The sequence below is a fragment of the Aptenodytes patagonicus genome, chromosome 4, assembly GCF_965638725.1.
Source record: "Aptenodytes patagonicus chromosome 4, bAptPat1.pri.cur, whole genome shotgun sequence".
NCBI lineage: Eukaryota > Metazoa > Chordata > Aves > Sphenisciformes > Spheniscidae > Aptenodytes > Aptenodytes patagonicus.
In genome coordinates this window covers 9,839,573-9,857,270 of record NC_134952.1, presented here as the reverse complement: position 1 = coordinate 9,857,270, position 17,698 = coordinate 9,839,573, and the positions used below count along the sequence as shown (strand labels likewise).

The following is a 17,698-nucleotide window of genomic DNA, read 5'->3' as shown; positions in this document are numbered from 1 at the left end:
CCTGAACTGGTCAAGCAGTGGGACTAGATGGTCGCTGCAGGTCCCTTCCAACTGAAAATATTCTAAAACGACTTAGACTCCCTGTTATATGCCAGACTTCGCAATCAGTGAGCCCACAGGCTGGTCACAGCAGATGAAATGTTCAGAACTGTTATGCGTAACTCCCTCTCCCAATACAAACCTCATCAGTTTTGATAGTTTTAAGATTTCTGCTACACATGACAGGAAATGCTTTAAAAAAAAAATCTAAACTTCCATATATAGTATCTCAAGAGTTTTTCTTGCAAATGTGAGCAATAGCCTCATGTTGTCACCTGGGACGTAGAAGACCAAGACTCAGAGTTTGTTCCCTATCAGAGAAAGCCAGGAACTGACTTTCAGTCTCCTGCTTCCTCAGTGGAGGACTCGCCTACGCAACCATTTCCATAACATTCTGTGTCCAGGTAATGCGAGTTCTCTTTGCACGCTCATTTTGAAATACTACAAAAAAGGTAGCCTTTTTCTCTCCAGAAAGTAAAACTGTTTCCCAGCATAGCCAGAACTAGGGCAGATAGGGTGGGGAAGAAGAACAATGCAACTAGAAGATGCAGAAAGGCATCAGTCTGCTGTAAACAAGGATAAATAGAAAACATACGCACTTAATGAGTGTTATTAGCAGCAATGTAATTCAGAATAATACATTTACTCACACAGCAGCTCTTCAGGTCCCTCATAAAACACTTGTTCTAAGACCGATTGAATAAATAAGATTTCGAGTAGGCCTCCGATGTAGTGCATTTGCATATGGAAATGATCCTGGTGAACATGCTCTATAAATCGCTTATACATACATAAATGGCCAGCCTGAATAGAAACTTTTTTTCCCTTCTCCTTAACTTGGAGAAACTTCATAAAAAATGGGTAAGAAAGGCAAATAAGAGAGACAAGAAAAGAACTTCAGGAGAACAGCATCTCTTTAGTTTGTTTGTTTGGAGAAGAAATAAAGCAAGCTTTACAGTGACTTTCAAACTGCCACGTGCCTGGTCCTCCCCTCAGCATTCCTCCTCGCCCGCTCTCCAGCTCAGTGTTTCATTCATGACAGGCAACATGAGCTTCAACAACTTCACAGCGGGGAGATACCCCAACACCCTGCCATCCTTTAAAGTGAGCCCTCTCTGCCACCAGCTCCCCTGCACCCCCCACTCGGCAGCAGGCCCGGCCCCTGTCATCCCCTCATCACTGCCGTCCCAGGCAGCACCTTTCTCCTTCCCCCCTACAACACACACTGGCCAAAAGAACAAAAAGGGGGTCGGGGTTAGGATTATTTTTCCCCCCCTCCAACTCAATTAATACCACGTGATTAAAAGAACAAGTGCTTCCGATTTTGATCAAATCAATAGTTTTATTTCCACCTGTTAAAAGAACTGTTTGCCTACCAGCAGAGTCCAACATAGATGGGACAGACAGACAGGAATACAATTAAATACAGGAAAAATTGAACTATATACAACAAGACATACATTTACATAATGAAAAAATCTTTATATTATCTATCACTTCTTGCCAATGCGAAACATCACTGGAATTCAAATATATTGGGGTTTCTTCCCCCCCAAAAGCGTGTAACGCAATTTAGTATTTTTCCATGTACTGAGACTTAAAATTCATTTTGAGATACACAAAATTTGTGGTATTTCACAGGGTACACAAAAGCTAAAAACTTCTTTGTTAAATATTTTATAGCTTGTGGTATCTAAATTTCAATTAGATCTATTTATTGAGACACAAACTATAAAGTGATATTTACATGGAGGGAGTTGTGCAAAGTCATTTTAGGCTATGGCTAGTACACTGTGAAAGATGCACAGATACGAGACTCACCCTCAGCCCCAGAGGTAACCCCTCAAATCCTCCTCTTAGCGTCCCTCTCGTACTGTAGCCACACAAGGAAAACTGGCCATAATTTTTTTTTTTCATTTTTTTAAGCTATTGGGAGAAAGCTGTTTCTGTGGCCCTTAAATACCTCGACAGTTTGAATGTTGGGCTGCTTCTCTTCATGCAATTAATGCTTTAAGCAATCTGTAGTATTGTTTCATCGTTTCTATGGTTTTTGGGACCCAAATTCCAGCCGCTGTTGTCACCGCACTATCCTAAGACTGCTGTAGTTGCCTGTAGTTTATATGACCAATAGGAGCACACAGTAACTCAACGTGTGTAACATTTTAGTAGTTACCATATCACCACACTGCAGAAACGGTGTATTCCTGGTAACAGGGCCAAACGAAAGCTATTCCAAACCAGGGTGCGGAAGGTATTGTGTTTAAGCTAGCCTTTGTCTGTATTACTACATCCAGACACATCCCTAAACATCCTAATAAAAAAAAAAAAACGCTTTACTTTTGGGTTGCAATCTTCAATAAAGAACTTGAGACAGCTAATTAGAAGAGGTGCTTCAATTAACAGCTTCCTACAGATCCCTAGGACAGGCTAGCAAAGACACATCAGATATCAACGTTAACTAAACACATCCTACAATTGAGCTGCACCAGAGCACAGAATGGTGCTGCTGATGGTTTTCATAATCAACCAACTGCCAAAATGCACCCGAAGTTTAATTTTGGATTTTTTTTTTTTTTTTTTTACAGACTGAATTTCAACCTTCATAGATGCAGTTACTACATATGTGGATCCTAAAATACTGATTTCAATCACCTCATCTACACTTTTAATTACTATAATCCTGTTTGTATCACCTCATCTGGGATTCCACATCAGCTTGCAGATTTTAGCTGTAACAGGTTTAAAGCAGACATTTGTACCTCAGTCCTGGAAAAAACCCAAAAGTGACTGGGTAACAGTTCATAAACCTGTGTATTCCTGCCTTGCTTCAACAGAGGAATGCTCTCTCCTAGGACATGTATCTGACTTCCTTCTTTTTTAAAAATGCACATTTAAAGAAAGCTGGACAACCCTCAGGGCAAAGGGAGATTAAACTTCTCTCTCAAAAAGCTGCCAAGTCCAGATTGCTACCAAACATCTTTTAAAGCCTCCGCTTCCTAAATCCATGGCAATACACTTATTTATTTTTTAATCCTATGCACCAGGCTAAAACCAGTCAGGTGTCAGTGTAACAACTGAAGAGAACAGCAAAGTGAACATACTGAACTTTAAGCATTACGCTGCGTACACTTGATACAGTAAGAAGACCTGTAGGTAGTTTGGTATTCAGCTGACAAGAGGAAAGCATACAATTTGCTTCTTATTCATCACTAGCAAGCAAGCCTAGAGAAGACTACATTCTCCTTAGTTATCAGGCGAGAGCACTATAGAACAGTAGTAAACCCAAGAGACCATCTCATCCTGTTAGAAAATAAATTCAGTGTTGTGATTCAAATACAGGAATTCTTGGCAGTTAGAACATTCAAAGAAGTATTTGCACACTGACATGTTGCAACTTTTCTACGTACTTTAGATCTCATGGAGTTCATAAAAGACATCTACATGTTCAAGCCTTCTGCTTAAAAAAACCTGATTGCTGGTTAACAGCAGGTTATTTTATTGCATGACCCTGGTTGTCAATTTAATATTGATTCAAGAGAAAACGACCCATCGTTCCAGAACTTACTCTACTTGGGCAAAGATGGTATAGCAGAAAGCAATATAGTCATGAGCTTCTTACAGGATAAAAACAAAAGCGCAATGAAATGGCAACTTGTTCACCTCTGTGTTGCAAGGTAACTATTCCGTACCTGGATGCGACGGTGGGAATAATTTAAAGAGTAAGAAATAGCAAAATATTCAGACCCCTCTTGTTTAAGCATTAAAAAAGTAGAAGGAAATGGATTAGCTGCTTCCCTTCTGGTGTAGGCTGCTGGTCTAGTTTAGAGACAGTCATCAGTTTAACGTTATAACCAGGGACATAACAAGAAGCAGCTTGGACCATAAAAAAAGCTGTCTATATATGTACAAGTCATTCTCCAAAAAAACCAGTTTTATTTGGATGCGTGCACAACCTGCTGCTCTTTAAGTCTTCAGAGCACTGAAAACATGACATTTTCCCCCAAAATCCAGTTGAGTCTGTCCTGAGAAATAGAAGTACTCATATATAAATGGGATGATATTGTCTGTGAGTGAGTTTCTTCCTGCAGGTTGGGCAAGAGTTGGCATTCCTAAGGGAATCACGGAGGCACTGGCTGCAGAAGACGTGGCCGCATTTGGTTGACACAATCAGTCGTCCACTTTGCACAATCTGGAAGAAAAGAAACCCCAACAGGTATTTGGAGTAAAGAATTCAACTTTGCTGGTCTGTTGGCACCAGGCCAATAGGACTTGGAGTATCTGTAACCAGTACGTCACTACTACAACAAGAAGGAACCCAAAGATCTTTCAGCGCCATCTTGGAAAGCGCTTCCCCCTCTACGTACACCACCAAGAAATGACTGAGTTACAAGCTAGCTTGACCTTCAAACCAAGGTCTGTACTTCAGGCCAGCTGTCTGTGGCGTCCCACATAACCCAACCGACTCGCGCAGCTCACCCTCTGCCCCGTTCTCCCTCCGACAAGACAGACACGACGACAACGTGTGCATCCTTACCTCTGAGTAGCCATCCATGCAAATCGGGCAGCTAACGGTACCAGACGGCCTTGTGGGAGAGAGAACAAAACCAGAAAGAACATGCATCCGTTAATTTCACCGTGCATTGAGGGTTACCGAGACACAAAACGTCACGTAATCATCCGGCTGCACAGACGAGCCAGGACGCATTTCATCTGAAGACCCCTGCGTACCTTTAACTCTCTCAGTTTGTCGCATTTACTGAGCAGTTAGGGTCTCCCTTACCTAAAGGAAACAGCGCCTTGGTTTTCATTAGGGGGAAGATGCAATTAGTCACCCTGCTCTATTACGACAAGTAACAGCGGTCTATAGCACTGTGCAGTACACGTATGGCAGTATTAATCTCCAACAGGCATCGGGTCATAAATAAGAGTTTTGTAACAAAACCACCTAGCTGTCCTTTCTAGAAGTGAAAGCGGTTGTCAGAAATTAAAACATCCCCTATTCTAATTTAGCAATGTCCCAGCCCAGTCACACATTCATACCAAGAACTCCTTCCTTATAAAATGTAGGGCAGGAACACACTAACATGAGGAAATATTCAAAAATAAATTTCTAGTTCAGAGAAGGACAAACCAACTCAGTGGCTGTTACCAAACGGTGGTTATAGATGTACCTCTCCTGCCTTCAGCCTCTAGGACAGCTGTATTGCACACACACTTACTAACAGACATAGCTATTTCTGCGTAAGGAACGTGTCATACCATAAATGCTGAATAATGTTCTCTATCAGAAAGAGCTTTCTGTCATTTTTATTTACAGATTAATCTCTATTTTAAATGATCACAGTAAGCTGCTTTCGTAAGTTTTTACCATAAACATTTGGCTTTATTATGTCACCACCACTAAGCAACAGTTTGTAATTTATTAATTAAATAGGAATAGAAAGCATGAGATATCCTTTATCCTGCAATCTTAAATTCAAGCAGTGACCACTACTAACATCTACCCCTAGTTTCACATACATAATTTAAGTCCATTATTTCTCCCATTTTTACTACTCAAATTCTTTATGCAGCAGCTATAATACCAACTCAGTAATTAATTACAATTGATGGTAACCTTCCTATCAGCAAGAGTAGTCTAACACTACAGAGTAACACTGTAGACAGCTCTGTGGCAATCTTCAGCATCAGTACCTTTTTGTCAATGTTAAATGCTGCAGCACTGAGTTGGTTTAGCCTTACCTAAACAGAGCAGGAAGGCACATTCTTTAACAGAGAAGCTTAAGATTGAACAAACAAAACATTAATTTTTTTGTATTAACTAATTAGTGGGATTTATTCACCTACATACTTAATGACCAAAATTAAAACAATCTACAAATGCATTGGCAAAACGCGCTATGTTTTAGAATACTATAAGCCCTTTTAGGTGGCATATTTAAGACCTACCTGACACCCAAAATTTCCACACCCAAGTTCTCTCCTACATTGCCTTCCAGTAATCTAAAAAGCTGAAAGCACACCAGCTTTATTAAAACCTGTATTTTTCCCCCCCCCAAACACTTTGAAAAATGTTTATACTGCAACTCTCATGTTCTTTGTCTTCCCTAGTCACATGGACACCTGATTTCATTTGATTAGTCTAATACATTGTGTCTTTCTTAACGTAATACAGTGCTCCTACAGCAGGAGTTCACTGTTTCTCTGCAGAATGGGGTCTTTACTGGGCAGGCACCTGACCCAAACAGTGAGATCGCCATCTCACATGCAAACATATCAGAGCTCCATGACGTACATGGGACAGAACAAAAACTGGCCATAACTGTATTACCTCCACAATCGCCTTGCAAGTATACCTTGGGAAGAACAGTTACCAATCTGAGAGAAAAAGGCAGTCAATGGGCACAGTGTGTAAAAAAGCAGCAAATTAATAGAAGTTTTTACTGGAATTTGCCAGGCTGCTGCCTGCTGGTCTTGTGGTACCAAGCCTCATCTACACCGATGGAAATATTTCCATATCTAGCATCCCTACTAGAGCTTTGCATGAAAAGTAAATACAATACATTATGAACTATGGCCTGTGACTAATCCTCCCTCCTTGCCATACCCCCGCATTCACCTTTAAGGCTGTATGCAAAGTTGTACATTTGTCTTGGGCTGGCTTTTTATCTTAAAACGGATATCATTTAGTCATCATGCGAAATCTGATGTTAGTTCCCTGTTTCAGCGAGCACAACCAGAATAAGTTAAGACTTCAAAGATAAGCCAGGCTACAGCAACAGAACTCAGTCCTGTATAAGAAAAGCAAAATTCAATGTTTGGTAGGTTGTAAGGCATACATACTTTGAACTTGCAGTTTCATCTTCCAGTGGTCCCAATTCTCGAGATACTTTATCTGTCACATACACATCATTGTCTCTTGTTTCATCTTCATCATCGCTACTCAGTACACAGCTGTCCGACTGTCGCTGGCTTCTTAATCTGAGATTTCTCCCTTGTCGTTGGTTCTCTGTAATTTAATTTTGGTAAGTTAGATATATTAAAATATATATCTCTCTCCCTGGAACTATCCTTGAAATGCATGATTATAAATAGCCTGCAACAGTTCATATCTTAAATGGACTGTGTTCAGCTGGGTTAAAAGCAATCTTAAACAAACTAGTTTCCTAAACATTAAGGCTGACCATTTCCAGACATTGTGAATATTCTGCTACATATCAACACAAAACATTTGCTCTATTCACCCTACAAACAGCTAAAACATGATCTTAAAGATTCTCTGTGTCCTAAGTTTCATACAGTTACACTACCTGTGAATAAATCTCCCCTATAAGGAGAAGCTACTTCTCCCAGTTCTTACTAACAGAGAATGCTACCATACTATGTTGAGGAATTGCGACAATTGCTGTGTGATTTGAGAGAGAGAGGGATGAAGTCAAGTTTCCAAGTAGCATGGCGAGGTAGCACATACACAACAAAAAAGCCTGGTAAAACACAGAGTGCTTTGTTCAGAAAGTTTCAGAAGTGATGGAAGAGATGCTTAAATCTAAAAATGTAAATTATGGAGCTGCTATGGGTTCTCACTGCTCTATCCAGGTATGATGCTAAACCGTTCCACTCTTTTTGTCTGCGTTAAGCCAAACCTCGCCACTCAAAGGCAGTTTCTAAAAAATGAGTCTTTTTAAGAACAGTACTTGGAAATTATAAAAATATTTTAAGCAGTGTCTCCTTAGCAATTTTCATCATCTTCCTCCTGAGACAAGGTAACTTGAATATAGAGTTATATTGCCCAAGATAAAAGGAGATGATAAAAATCCAATTACCTGGTCTGTAACATCCAAAGGTTAAAGAACTGCTGTTTGCTTTTTAACAATTAGAAACCACATGCAATAATTATCTCTGCAACTCCAGTGTCCATGTAACAATAATCAAGCAGTAAGCAATTAAAGTTACATAAATAGCCACAAAATTAAAATTCCTTCCTGCATAAGTATTCAGCTACAACTTTTATTGCAAGTATTTTTTACTTGGCTCTTGCTTCATTCAGAGCGCAGAACAGATTACTTTCTAAGTAAGCAGCTAACGACATACTAATACATCTCAGATATTATAATCAGAACAAGGTCTGAAAGGTGTAAAAGATTAACTTCTTTATACCCGTAACTATTGTAACACCTAAAGTAGAAAAAAAAAATCCACACTTATTAATACATGTCAGTATTAAATTTGAGGCATGTTAGACTAGATAATGGAAGTGAATACTATGACCACAAATAACTTTCTGCCTTAGTTCCTTCACTGGAATACAGGCTAAAAAAAACTTTCAACATTTTCTTATTCAAAGCAGATATTCCAGTGCTAAAAGAAGTGCTAATTAAAATTATTATCAACTTTGGGCTTACAGAACTTCTGTATTTGGAAAATAAGAAAACATATTTTGAGCAGCTTTGATGTATTTCATTTGAGATACTTGCTACAAGCTCTGATAGCGACTATCAAGCACAGACTGGATCCATTCTCTAAGACACTGGCCAGATGTCCTTTGCCTTTTGGTAAATGCAGTTTCAATCCATGCTGCTCAAACTCATTGGAAAAGAAAAAAAAAAAATTAAGTTTAGGACAATTCCATTATCAATTGTAAAACGTCAACTCACCTTCAACAATCTTGCATCAGTATATATGGGAAGGGAGAGAAAAGAAAGATACAATTAGACTTTGGTGTGCACCCCCAGCGGTACATGCGAACACCAGGTAAGCTAAGCAATTCACAACAAAACAAGCTCAGAACGGTAGGGTATCACGCTGTTACTTTGATTAAGAACATTAAAAGTAGTAGTAAGTTCGCTGCTGCTCTGAAAATAAGTAAGCGGTTGCTTCTGGTTCTGCTCACGCTGCTGCAAAGGGCTAGAAATGGAGGCAGCTTAGGAACCACCTGAACACCCTCCTCCCTGCTCCCCAGTTTCAGTACCCTAATTTGATTTCGGCTGGAGGAGATTCTTTCCCTCTTTCTCCCCCAAACAGGCAAATTCAGGTGTGGTAGCCGTGAACACTTCATATTAGATTAACAGCTGCTGAAGAAAAAGAAGTCCCCCAAACCCAAACTCGCGATTGTCTTTGGCAGAACTAGAGCTGGGGCAACGCAGATTATGCCGTAAAGTTCCAGGCCTTTCCTTTGCAAAGGCTCAGGAACAATCCCAGCAGGAGATACCCCATGCTATTCCTGCTGCTTGTTTCTGGTTCTTTGAATTTAAAACTTACCCTTAAAGCCAGATTCTATCAGGGAGCACAATACAAAACTAATTTGACCACAAGATTTAGATAACCATGCCATTCACTACTTACCACAACAGAATCATTGTGAGTTAGATCAACGACTACAGGATCAGAAGATTCACACGTGAGATCTACTACTTCTTCACCAGCTTCAAAACACAACGTTAGAATCAAGGTCAGAGGTCGCAGACAAGTAAAATTGCCTGCCTGCCACTACGTTAACAGGCTGAGGTATGAGTCAACCTTGCCCTATCCCTTCTCTCTTCAGGAAGGTATGCAACATTTCACTCAAGCTTTGCCCTCCACAGTCCAGGTAGAGCATCAGCACCCCCGTCTTCTGCAAGTTGCCATGCAAGAGGAACAGCAACTGAGCTCCTCATACAATTTTGTTGTACGACAACAGCTTGTGGGAGGTACACAGCAACAGATGATTCATCTAACACAGGAGAATGTTTATCACCCAGAATAAAACGTGAATCACACAGGAAATAGTAATTTTACAGTGCCGTGCTGTAAATGTTCCCTTGAGGGACGGGGCACGACTAGGGACAAACTTTTAATCATCTTCTTAAAAGCTTAGGAGCTCCCAGACTTAGTTTGCCATAGCTGTAGTCGCAGCTGCAGTAACTCCCAGCTCATCAGACTAGACATCCAGATGCTTGAGCAGCACTGGAGTACCTTTCTTACACAGCTCTTCTATCACTCGTGGTGAAGGTACTGCACCTCAGTAACAAACTAGAACAGCTGTCAGCGGGCTTGTTGTTCATCGATGCCATACTAGACGCTTTCTAAAATCAGAGGTTTCCCTTCCTCCCCAGTAAAGGGCCTAGAAACTGGCAAAAATGCACGGTAAGTGGGACCCCAACCCTCCAGAAGCAATTTACGTTCTTACCAGGTTAAAAAGAAAGCTTACCACTTTCTTCAAGTTCTATTGGCTCTGCTTCTGAAGCCATTTCTGCGGTAGAAGCCATCAGCCTGTTTCGTTTCCGAACTCGCCTAGAATTAACTGCTCCTCCACGGCGCTTGCGTTGAGCCTAAGAGGGGACAGAGCCGTAGCACTGTCGTTAGCAGTAACATTAACGTGGCCCTCATCTTGGCGGCACCAATGAAGGCACGCGAGGAGACACAAAACACTCCCCTGAAAGGCTGTAATACGCAAAGAATGGGGGTATGGGTCATTCCTACCCGAATGCATCGCAGCAAGGAAAAGACATCACCCCAGATCTCCTACTCTTTGGGTCACAAAGGAAAAACGTATCGTGACGGTTTGCAAGAGAGAAGACTAGTTCACAATTACGTCAGACGTTCGCTTCCAGCCAACCACTGGAATCAGTCTGACCTAAGGTTTTTGCTCGCACCGTAAGCATTTCTGAACTATACTAGCACCTAGAGAGACTGAAAGTCTTAAGTCTCACAGAGCATGAAGGTACATGACGTTTGAATCTGCTTATATGTTCCAATGTGTTTACTACAAACTCTTAAAATCATTTCTAGAAGTACCATAAAACACACGTTTTAAGAATCAGGTTTGCATTGAGTAGTACAATACTTACTGTGCTCATAGTGTTTCTTGATCTAAATCCACAGAAAAAGCAAGAGGTACCAATACCATAAAATTAATTGCAAGGAAGCTACAACTATCAAATCCTTATATTCCTTTAGGTCATACACTGTCAAAGGTCCAGATTTCTCAGTGTCTGAGACCGACGTTCTTCCAAACCTGCAGGAAAAGAAGGGAGAAGATGACCTATCTGTAATGCTCGTTCTCTTGAATACACCCTCGCCAAGATTCCCATTCCCGAGTCACCAGCTCCTATCCCAAGCTAGAGGGGAAGTCCCAGAGCTTGGTATTTGAGCCTCAGACACCTACAGCTGGGCCTGAAGCCTCAGTCATTCTTACCCGCTTCCTAAACTAAACACCAGAATAAGCTAGTTTGTTAGCAAACTAGAAAAATACTAAGGAATCCCAATTAAGTTTAACTGAAAAACAACGGATTGAGGCAATGTTTGTGTGTGGGCAGGAATCACTGGGAATTGTGTCATAAGCAACCATCTTCAGGGAACACAAAATTCCAGATAAGCGGTTCTCTTCCCCAACCCGTCTCCAGATTCCAACAGGTGGGAGCTGAACAGCTTGAGAGGAATCTAAAGCAAGCGGAGCAGAGAAATTTCAGCTTAGAAATACTCGTGGATCTGCAAGAGCATACGAGTGTACGGCAGCCACTCTGTGGTAACTGTGAGTGTGCATGCTCCTACCCACCAGACAGCGAACTGCTACGTGGGAAGAGGTGAAAAGCAAGTATAAAGGCGGTTATGAGCATCTGACACGGTACTGAAGTTCACACCTTAAAGCTTGCTCCTGGTAAAATTATCCTGTGTCCAACACACAATGAGGAGCTGGGGGGACGCAGCGGGGGGACCAGGAAAAAAAACCAATGATGTTAAACAAGAACTGCAGAACTATTTCCCGATACTGACCTTGATCTACGCTTCAAAGACCAGCACACACGCTATTAACCTATTCTCAGATTAAGAGAACTGAGACCATGCAGTGGGATGGAGTGGCACTGGTAGTTAGTCATAACCTTGAGTTAAAGGAAGCCTGACTGATTTTTTTCCTCTTAAACTTTCCCTCTGTATTTCTTAAATCAATTACTTTCTTAAGAGACCCATTAACACTGAATTGTGACATTATTAAAACAAAACATGCTTGAGAAAAATCCTTACACTAAATTGGGTACTTTTCTAAGCCCAAAGATATATTTATGCACAGTTTTAAGCAACACAATACGCCGCTCATCAATTTTCTCCCATTTTTTCATTTTAAAACTGGTACTGGATTGCAAATGCTAAAATGAAAATCAACATGCTTTTTTTTTTTTTTACTTGGACCACTTGCTATTTGCCAGACTTAATGATCAGTGAGCCCACAGGCAGATTCTGGTCACAGCAGATGAAATTTTCAGAACTGTTATGCATAACTCCCTCTCCCAATCAGTTTTGATAGTTTTAAGATTTTTTTAAGATGTTTTTTAAAAATCTGAACTTACATGTATAATTACCCCAGAGTTTTTCTTGCAAATGTGAGCAATAGCCTCATGTTGTCACCCGGGATGTTGAAGACTAAGGCTCAGAGTTTGCTCCCTATCAGAGAAAGCCAGGAACTGACTTTCAGTCTCCTGCTTCCTCAGTACAGGACTCACCTACGCAACCATTTTCATAACATTCTGTGTCCAGGTAATGCGAGTTCTCTTTGCACACTTCACCCCACTGTTCTTACAGCCTAGATTTCATTTCATCTGTTAAGGAAGAAGGCTTTTCTGCCAGCCCTACCAACATTCTTGGGAAGATCCTATTTTACTCACTTCACTGAATTTTTGGAATAGGGAACAATGCCTAATTCTTCACTCGTACAAAACAAACCAGACAGACTGTTCTGCAAGCACATTTTCTAGGTGCTATAGGAGTTTCTCTCTCCATAGGATTATTATTCATAGGTTTGGTTTTGGAGCTTTTTGGAGACAAGGGGAAGAGGGAGGTGAAGCAAGAAGGAGGACACACAGCACGAGGGATGGGGGAAAGGGAGAGAATCATCCCTAAGCCTAGCACTTCTGCTCTTTCAAACTAGTTGCTCAAAGACAAGCTACCATCTTCATCTACAGCTACAACTGAAACTTAAAATAACTTGGGTAAAGCAGTTTGCTGCACACAGCAGAAGGACGAACACAAGACTGAGCAACATATGAGGTATATTAAGAAGTTATGCCATTAGATTCTTTATAAGCTTATTTAATCAAGAAAGCCAAGAGACATTTTCCATGATTCTCCTCAGATATGGAATTGGAAAAAATACTTGGACATTAAAAGCTGGGAAATGCTAGCTGGTACACACATCTGAGGATTATAAAGAAATAAACTTCATATAAGCTTACTTTAAATTACAAGTTGTTGGAATTGTTTTTAAATAGAACCTGTTAGAGCAATCTGATACACTGACGTATCTGCACTGCTGAAAGACAGCAAGAAACAAGCCTGATGTATTCACTAGACAGCACAGTTTTGGATGTAAAACACCCAAAAGGTTTCACAAAGCTCGGTGCTTTTCAGATTTAACACTGAATACACGCAGTGCAATGGTATGTTGACAAAGTATCTTTAGAAAGGGTTAAAAGTACAGGGGGGACCAAGCACCTGGGATGACTCTAAACATGAAATGTTGCACAGATTCTCTTTGGCCACAAGTGGCTTAAATACCGAAGAAGAGCTATCACAGAAGAAAAAAACCCAAAACCAAAAAAATCCCCCCAAACAAAAAACAAGCAAACAAATTTGAAAATTAAGGTGACAAGAAAACCAAAGTAATACACAATAGAAGACCCATCATGCTAAGACCAGCTTACACACGTTAAATATTCACACACTTCTTTACCAAGATACCAAGGAACAGATTATTTATAGGGTTACTACGACATGTCTCAGAGGATCTAATACCAGACGGAGCCACTTCTCGAACTAAGTGACAGAAAGCACCATTGCTATTTAGATGGGTTAATTTTCAGAATCTTACAACATCGACAGTAGGCTTTCTTTACAGTTAATACAGAGAGTATACATAAGGCACAAGTATTCTAGCTGCTAATGGCTCAAATCTTAACCTCTTCAGAAGCTTCTTCTGAAGAATGAAGTTGAGAATGGATACCCATAGGGAAGCTCATCACTGTAAAACCACCTTAAAATAGATCATGATAGGCAGACTCATCAGTACCAACACAACCCAGCTCAGGAGAGTCATGTTTATAAAGAAAATCAAACTGCTGGAATTTATTAAGACTATGGAAGGAGTCTCATGATCCGGCAACATTTTTTTCTTGTAAGAACAAACCTCTTCTGTGGGGCTATAGGTTTCCACATGTTATTGGCTTACTCAGGAAACATCATTGGAAGTTAATTACCTGAACTGTAAGAATGGGTAGCAAAAATAAAGCAAAGCTTAACTTTCTTGAATACACCACATATCAAGTTAGTAGTGCACAAGAACAAAGGTAAACAAAACAGTTCCAAGCTTTGCACATTTAGAGACATATTCATCAATAAGAATTCCTTAAAGATTTTCAAAACCTCAGGACCACTCAATTTAATAATATGATTTGTTATACAGGACTGGATAGCCCAAATTAAATGATAAAGTCTATATGCTCCTCCTCCAACAGTCACTATGAAACCCAGTACCAAGACTTCCAAGACTGGATAATAAAAATAGAGTTACTGCATCAACCTCCCCCCCTCCCCAACCCATAAGCATCAAATAACTCCAGCTGAAGCTGTTAGCGAGCTCATCTATTACACCTGTAGCAAGATGCATTCAGACATCAATTCAAAATTCTAGAATTAAGATTAAAAAAAACCCAGCTTTTTTTTAATGTGAAAACTTAGCAGATCAACTTAGCAAGCCAATAAATACTTTTAACATTTAGACTTTTTATTGCACCACTGCAGGATGATACCATACCAGAAAAAGCCACTCCCCCTTCCTCTCCTGCGCAGAGCTCTGCACATACGGTTATTGTTCCTGTCATTTAGCTCTCCCAAGGGTGTAAGTAGCATTGTCCTCATAACAACAAAGTTCAACGTTTATTCTAGCTAACGCACTAGCATTTTAAGGGCTATATCCACCAACCTTTCTCTGTACAGATAGATACTTGAGAAAAATAGAGGTAAAGTCATCTAAATTAAGAATGTTTACACTAGGAGTAAAAGAATATTGATTCCCATATTCATCATTTAAGCCTCCTGTTAAATTTTCTCCTCTATAAAAAAGTCAACATTTTCACTGAGTTCAAGTTGACCTAATTTAACATTTGAATTACAAATAAAAAAAATGGCTTTTTTACCATGTCTGACTAACACAAACAAGACTTTATTTCATAATCATCTTAAACATTACAAATACACTAAAGTAACTACTTGAAGAAAGCAATAATGTCAGTCTAAATGTTTGGTGTGCGCAAGGCACAGGTGACAAAAACAGTATACATTGTATTTGTCAAAACATTATATGCTATACCTTTAAAACTTTGCTTCTCATTTCCACTCTTAAGACCTCTCTTTGCACTCCTAACAGGAAAACACAGTATCAAAGATGCAGCATGTATTAAAAAGATTTCTGTGGTCAGAAGATGCACGTACCAATCACAAAGTACTAGTCTTAAAATTTTTTATCACAGGGAACAGTAATCTGCCATTTTACTCTTTCAAAACTTTCCTACCATGTATTTCCAGCACCTTTAAAGACGTTCTCATTTTTTTCAGATGCACTACACCAACTTAAGTGTAAACAGAAGCTGAGTCTATTATGTTTTATCCAAATTAGGTCAAGCAGTCCCATACTACAAAAGCTTGGTGAGAGGCACTATAAAAAGAGTAAAGATGAGCAATAAACAGCCTACCATAGAGCTATACTAGCCTGCCTGCTCTTAGCAGTCAGCTACATCTACAGACAAATAAGACATATATTTATGAGCAGCCTAACAAAAAAAACCCGAACAAAAAATCAACAACAAAAGCCAAATCCAAAACAAAACAAAGCAGCTAAGAAAACACCCAGAGAACAAAACACAGCCAAAACTTTCAGTTGGCCAGATGTCCTATTTTGGAAACAACAAAAAAAGATTAATACTGTCTGGAAGAAAAGCTCCTCATCATTCTTATGTGCAGCAGTTTCTCTGAGAGAGGCTACAGCTTACTTCCAACAGTCCCAAAATCAGATACAGAAGAAAGGAAAAAGAAGTTGAGTCTTTTCACGTCCTGTAATGGAGATGTAAGGGACGCTCAGGTAGGAGAGAAGCGTTCCCTCCGCTCCTGCTGTCACGCAAAACGGGAGGACAGACTAACAACTTCACGCACCTACACCCGCTGCACGTGCTGAGCCGCCCCTCTCCCTCCAAAGGAGGGGAGGAACGCCATCGCCTCCTCCCCAGCACTTGTCTCTCTCAGCCACTTCAGGACACCCCCTGAACAGCCCTCGCAGCAAGCGCAGTTTACGACCCAGCGAGCACCACAAGAGGCTGAGCAGCCTGTCGGCAGCGACCGGCTAGTCTCGCCTTCAAGGGAACATGGGGCAGGAAACGGCCGCAGGCCTAGCTGGCCTCCGGACCTCAGCGCTGCCCGGCGCTCGGCGGGGAGGGCAGGAGCGGCCGAGGCCGGCCTTGAGGGCCGGGCAGCGGCGCTCACAGGCCCCGGAGCCCCCCAGAGCGGCGGAAAGACTAAAAATCACACGCGGCCGGGGAAGGGGGGAAGCGGGACACGCCACACGGACACCCCAGGTGGAGCGAGGGCAGGCCCGGGGCAGCTGAGGGGGAGCCCCTCGGGGCCGCCACAGCGGCGGGCAGGGCCGCGCCCCCACTCCGCGCCCAGGGGAAGGGGCTCGGGTCACCGTCCCCGCCCCGGAGAAGGGTCCAGCTCCCCGCACCGGCGGAAGAAGCCCCGTCTCTTCCCGCTCCCCTCAGCGCCGGCCCGGCCCGCCCCTCCCCCACCGCGGCCGGGCGCGGCTCGCTCGCGCGCTCGCTCGCTCGCTCCCTCCCCTCACCTGTCGCCCGCCGCCCCGGGCGCCTCAGAAAGGCGGGGCGGGCCCGGGGGCGCCGGTGACCGCTCCCGGTCGCCGCCCCCACCCCCACGACAGAGCCCTCCGGCCTGCAGCTCTGGCCCTCAACGCCCGGCCCGGCAGCGGCGTAGGGCAACGCCCGCCTCCGCTCTCCCGCCATTGGGGGGACCGCGATCCTGCGGCTCGCGGAATGGCCGCCGCGCACGTCAATTAGGAAGCCGTGAGGCGAGCGGCCCCGCCCCTTATCCGGCCCCGGGGTGTGCTGGGAGTTGTAGTTTCGCCAGCGGCTGGGGGCGGAGCGGGCGTGCGGCCTGTGCGGGGCTGCCCGGGGCCTGCTGCCCCCTCACGGCGGGGCGCCCGGTCCCTGAGGGGTGGTGGCTGCCCCTTGGAAACTGTTCCTCGGTCCCAGGGGCAGTTCGGCTCTGACGGACCCTGAAAGGGGCGGCCGAGGCAGGACTGTGCTTTTGCTGTGTTCTGCAATGTTGTTGTACTGGGGCGGGGGGTGGGGGTGGGGTGTGAGCTTTGGGGGTTTCCCCCTCCCCCCCATGTCAGTCTTCTGGAGATGTTTCCAATGCACTGAGCAAAATTCATCAGAGCCATCAACTTGGGAGATCGTTGCCTGTTGTCTCTGGCATAATTGGTCCAGATCCTCTATGTAACTCGTTACAAACACTTGTAGAGGTGTTTGATGCCCTCACCTCACCATCCAAAAGGGCTTTTCCCAACTGCTTTGCCTTAACACAAGGATCATCTGGCCTTTCCTAGACCTTACTGCCCTGTGCCCGG

General features: G+C 42.5%; 1 protein-coding gene across 1 annotated transcript; it reads right to left on the bottom strand.

Annotated features, from left to right (window-relative positions):
* Positions 1 to 1,361: 1,361 nt before the first annotated feature.
* Positions 1,362 to 17,021, bottom strand: LOC143159262 (E3 ubiquitin-protein ligase RNF4-like). Its single transcript, XM_076335814.1, has 8 exons — positions 16,898 to 17,021; positions 10,866 to 11,032; positions 10,226 to 10,346; positions 9,382 to 9,461; positions 8,694 to 8,703; positions 6,883 to 7,048; positions 4,574 to 4,622; positions 1,362 to 4,228 (listed from the first exon to the last, which is right to left on the bottom strand). The coding sequence occupies exons 2-8, from the start codon at positions 10,872 to 10,874 to the stop codon at positions 4,079 to 4,081; spliced, it is 585 nt and encodes a 194-aa protein (XP_076191929.1). The 5' UTR covers positions 10,875 to 11,032; positions 16,898 to 17,021; the 3' UTR covers positions 1,362 to 4,078.
* Positions 17,022 to 17,698: the final 677 nt, after the last annotated feature.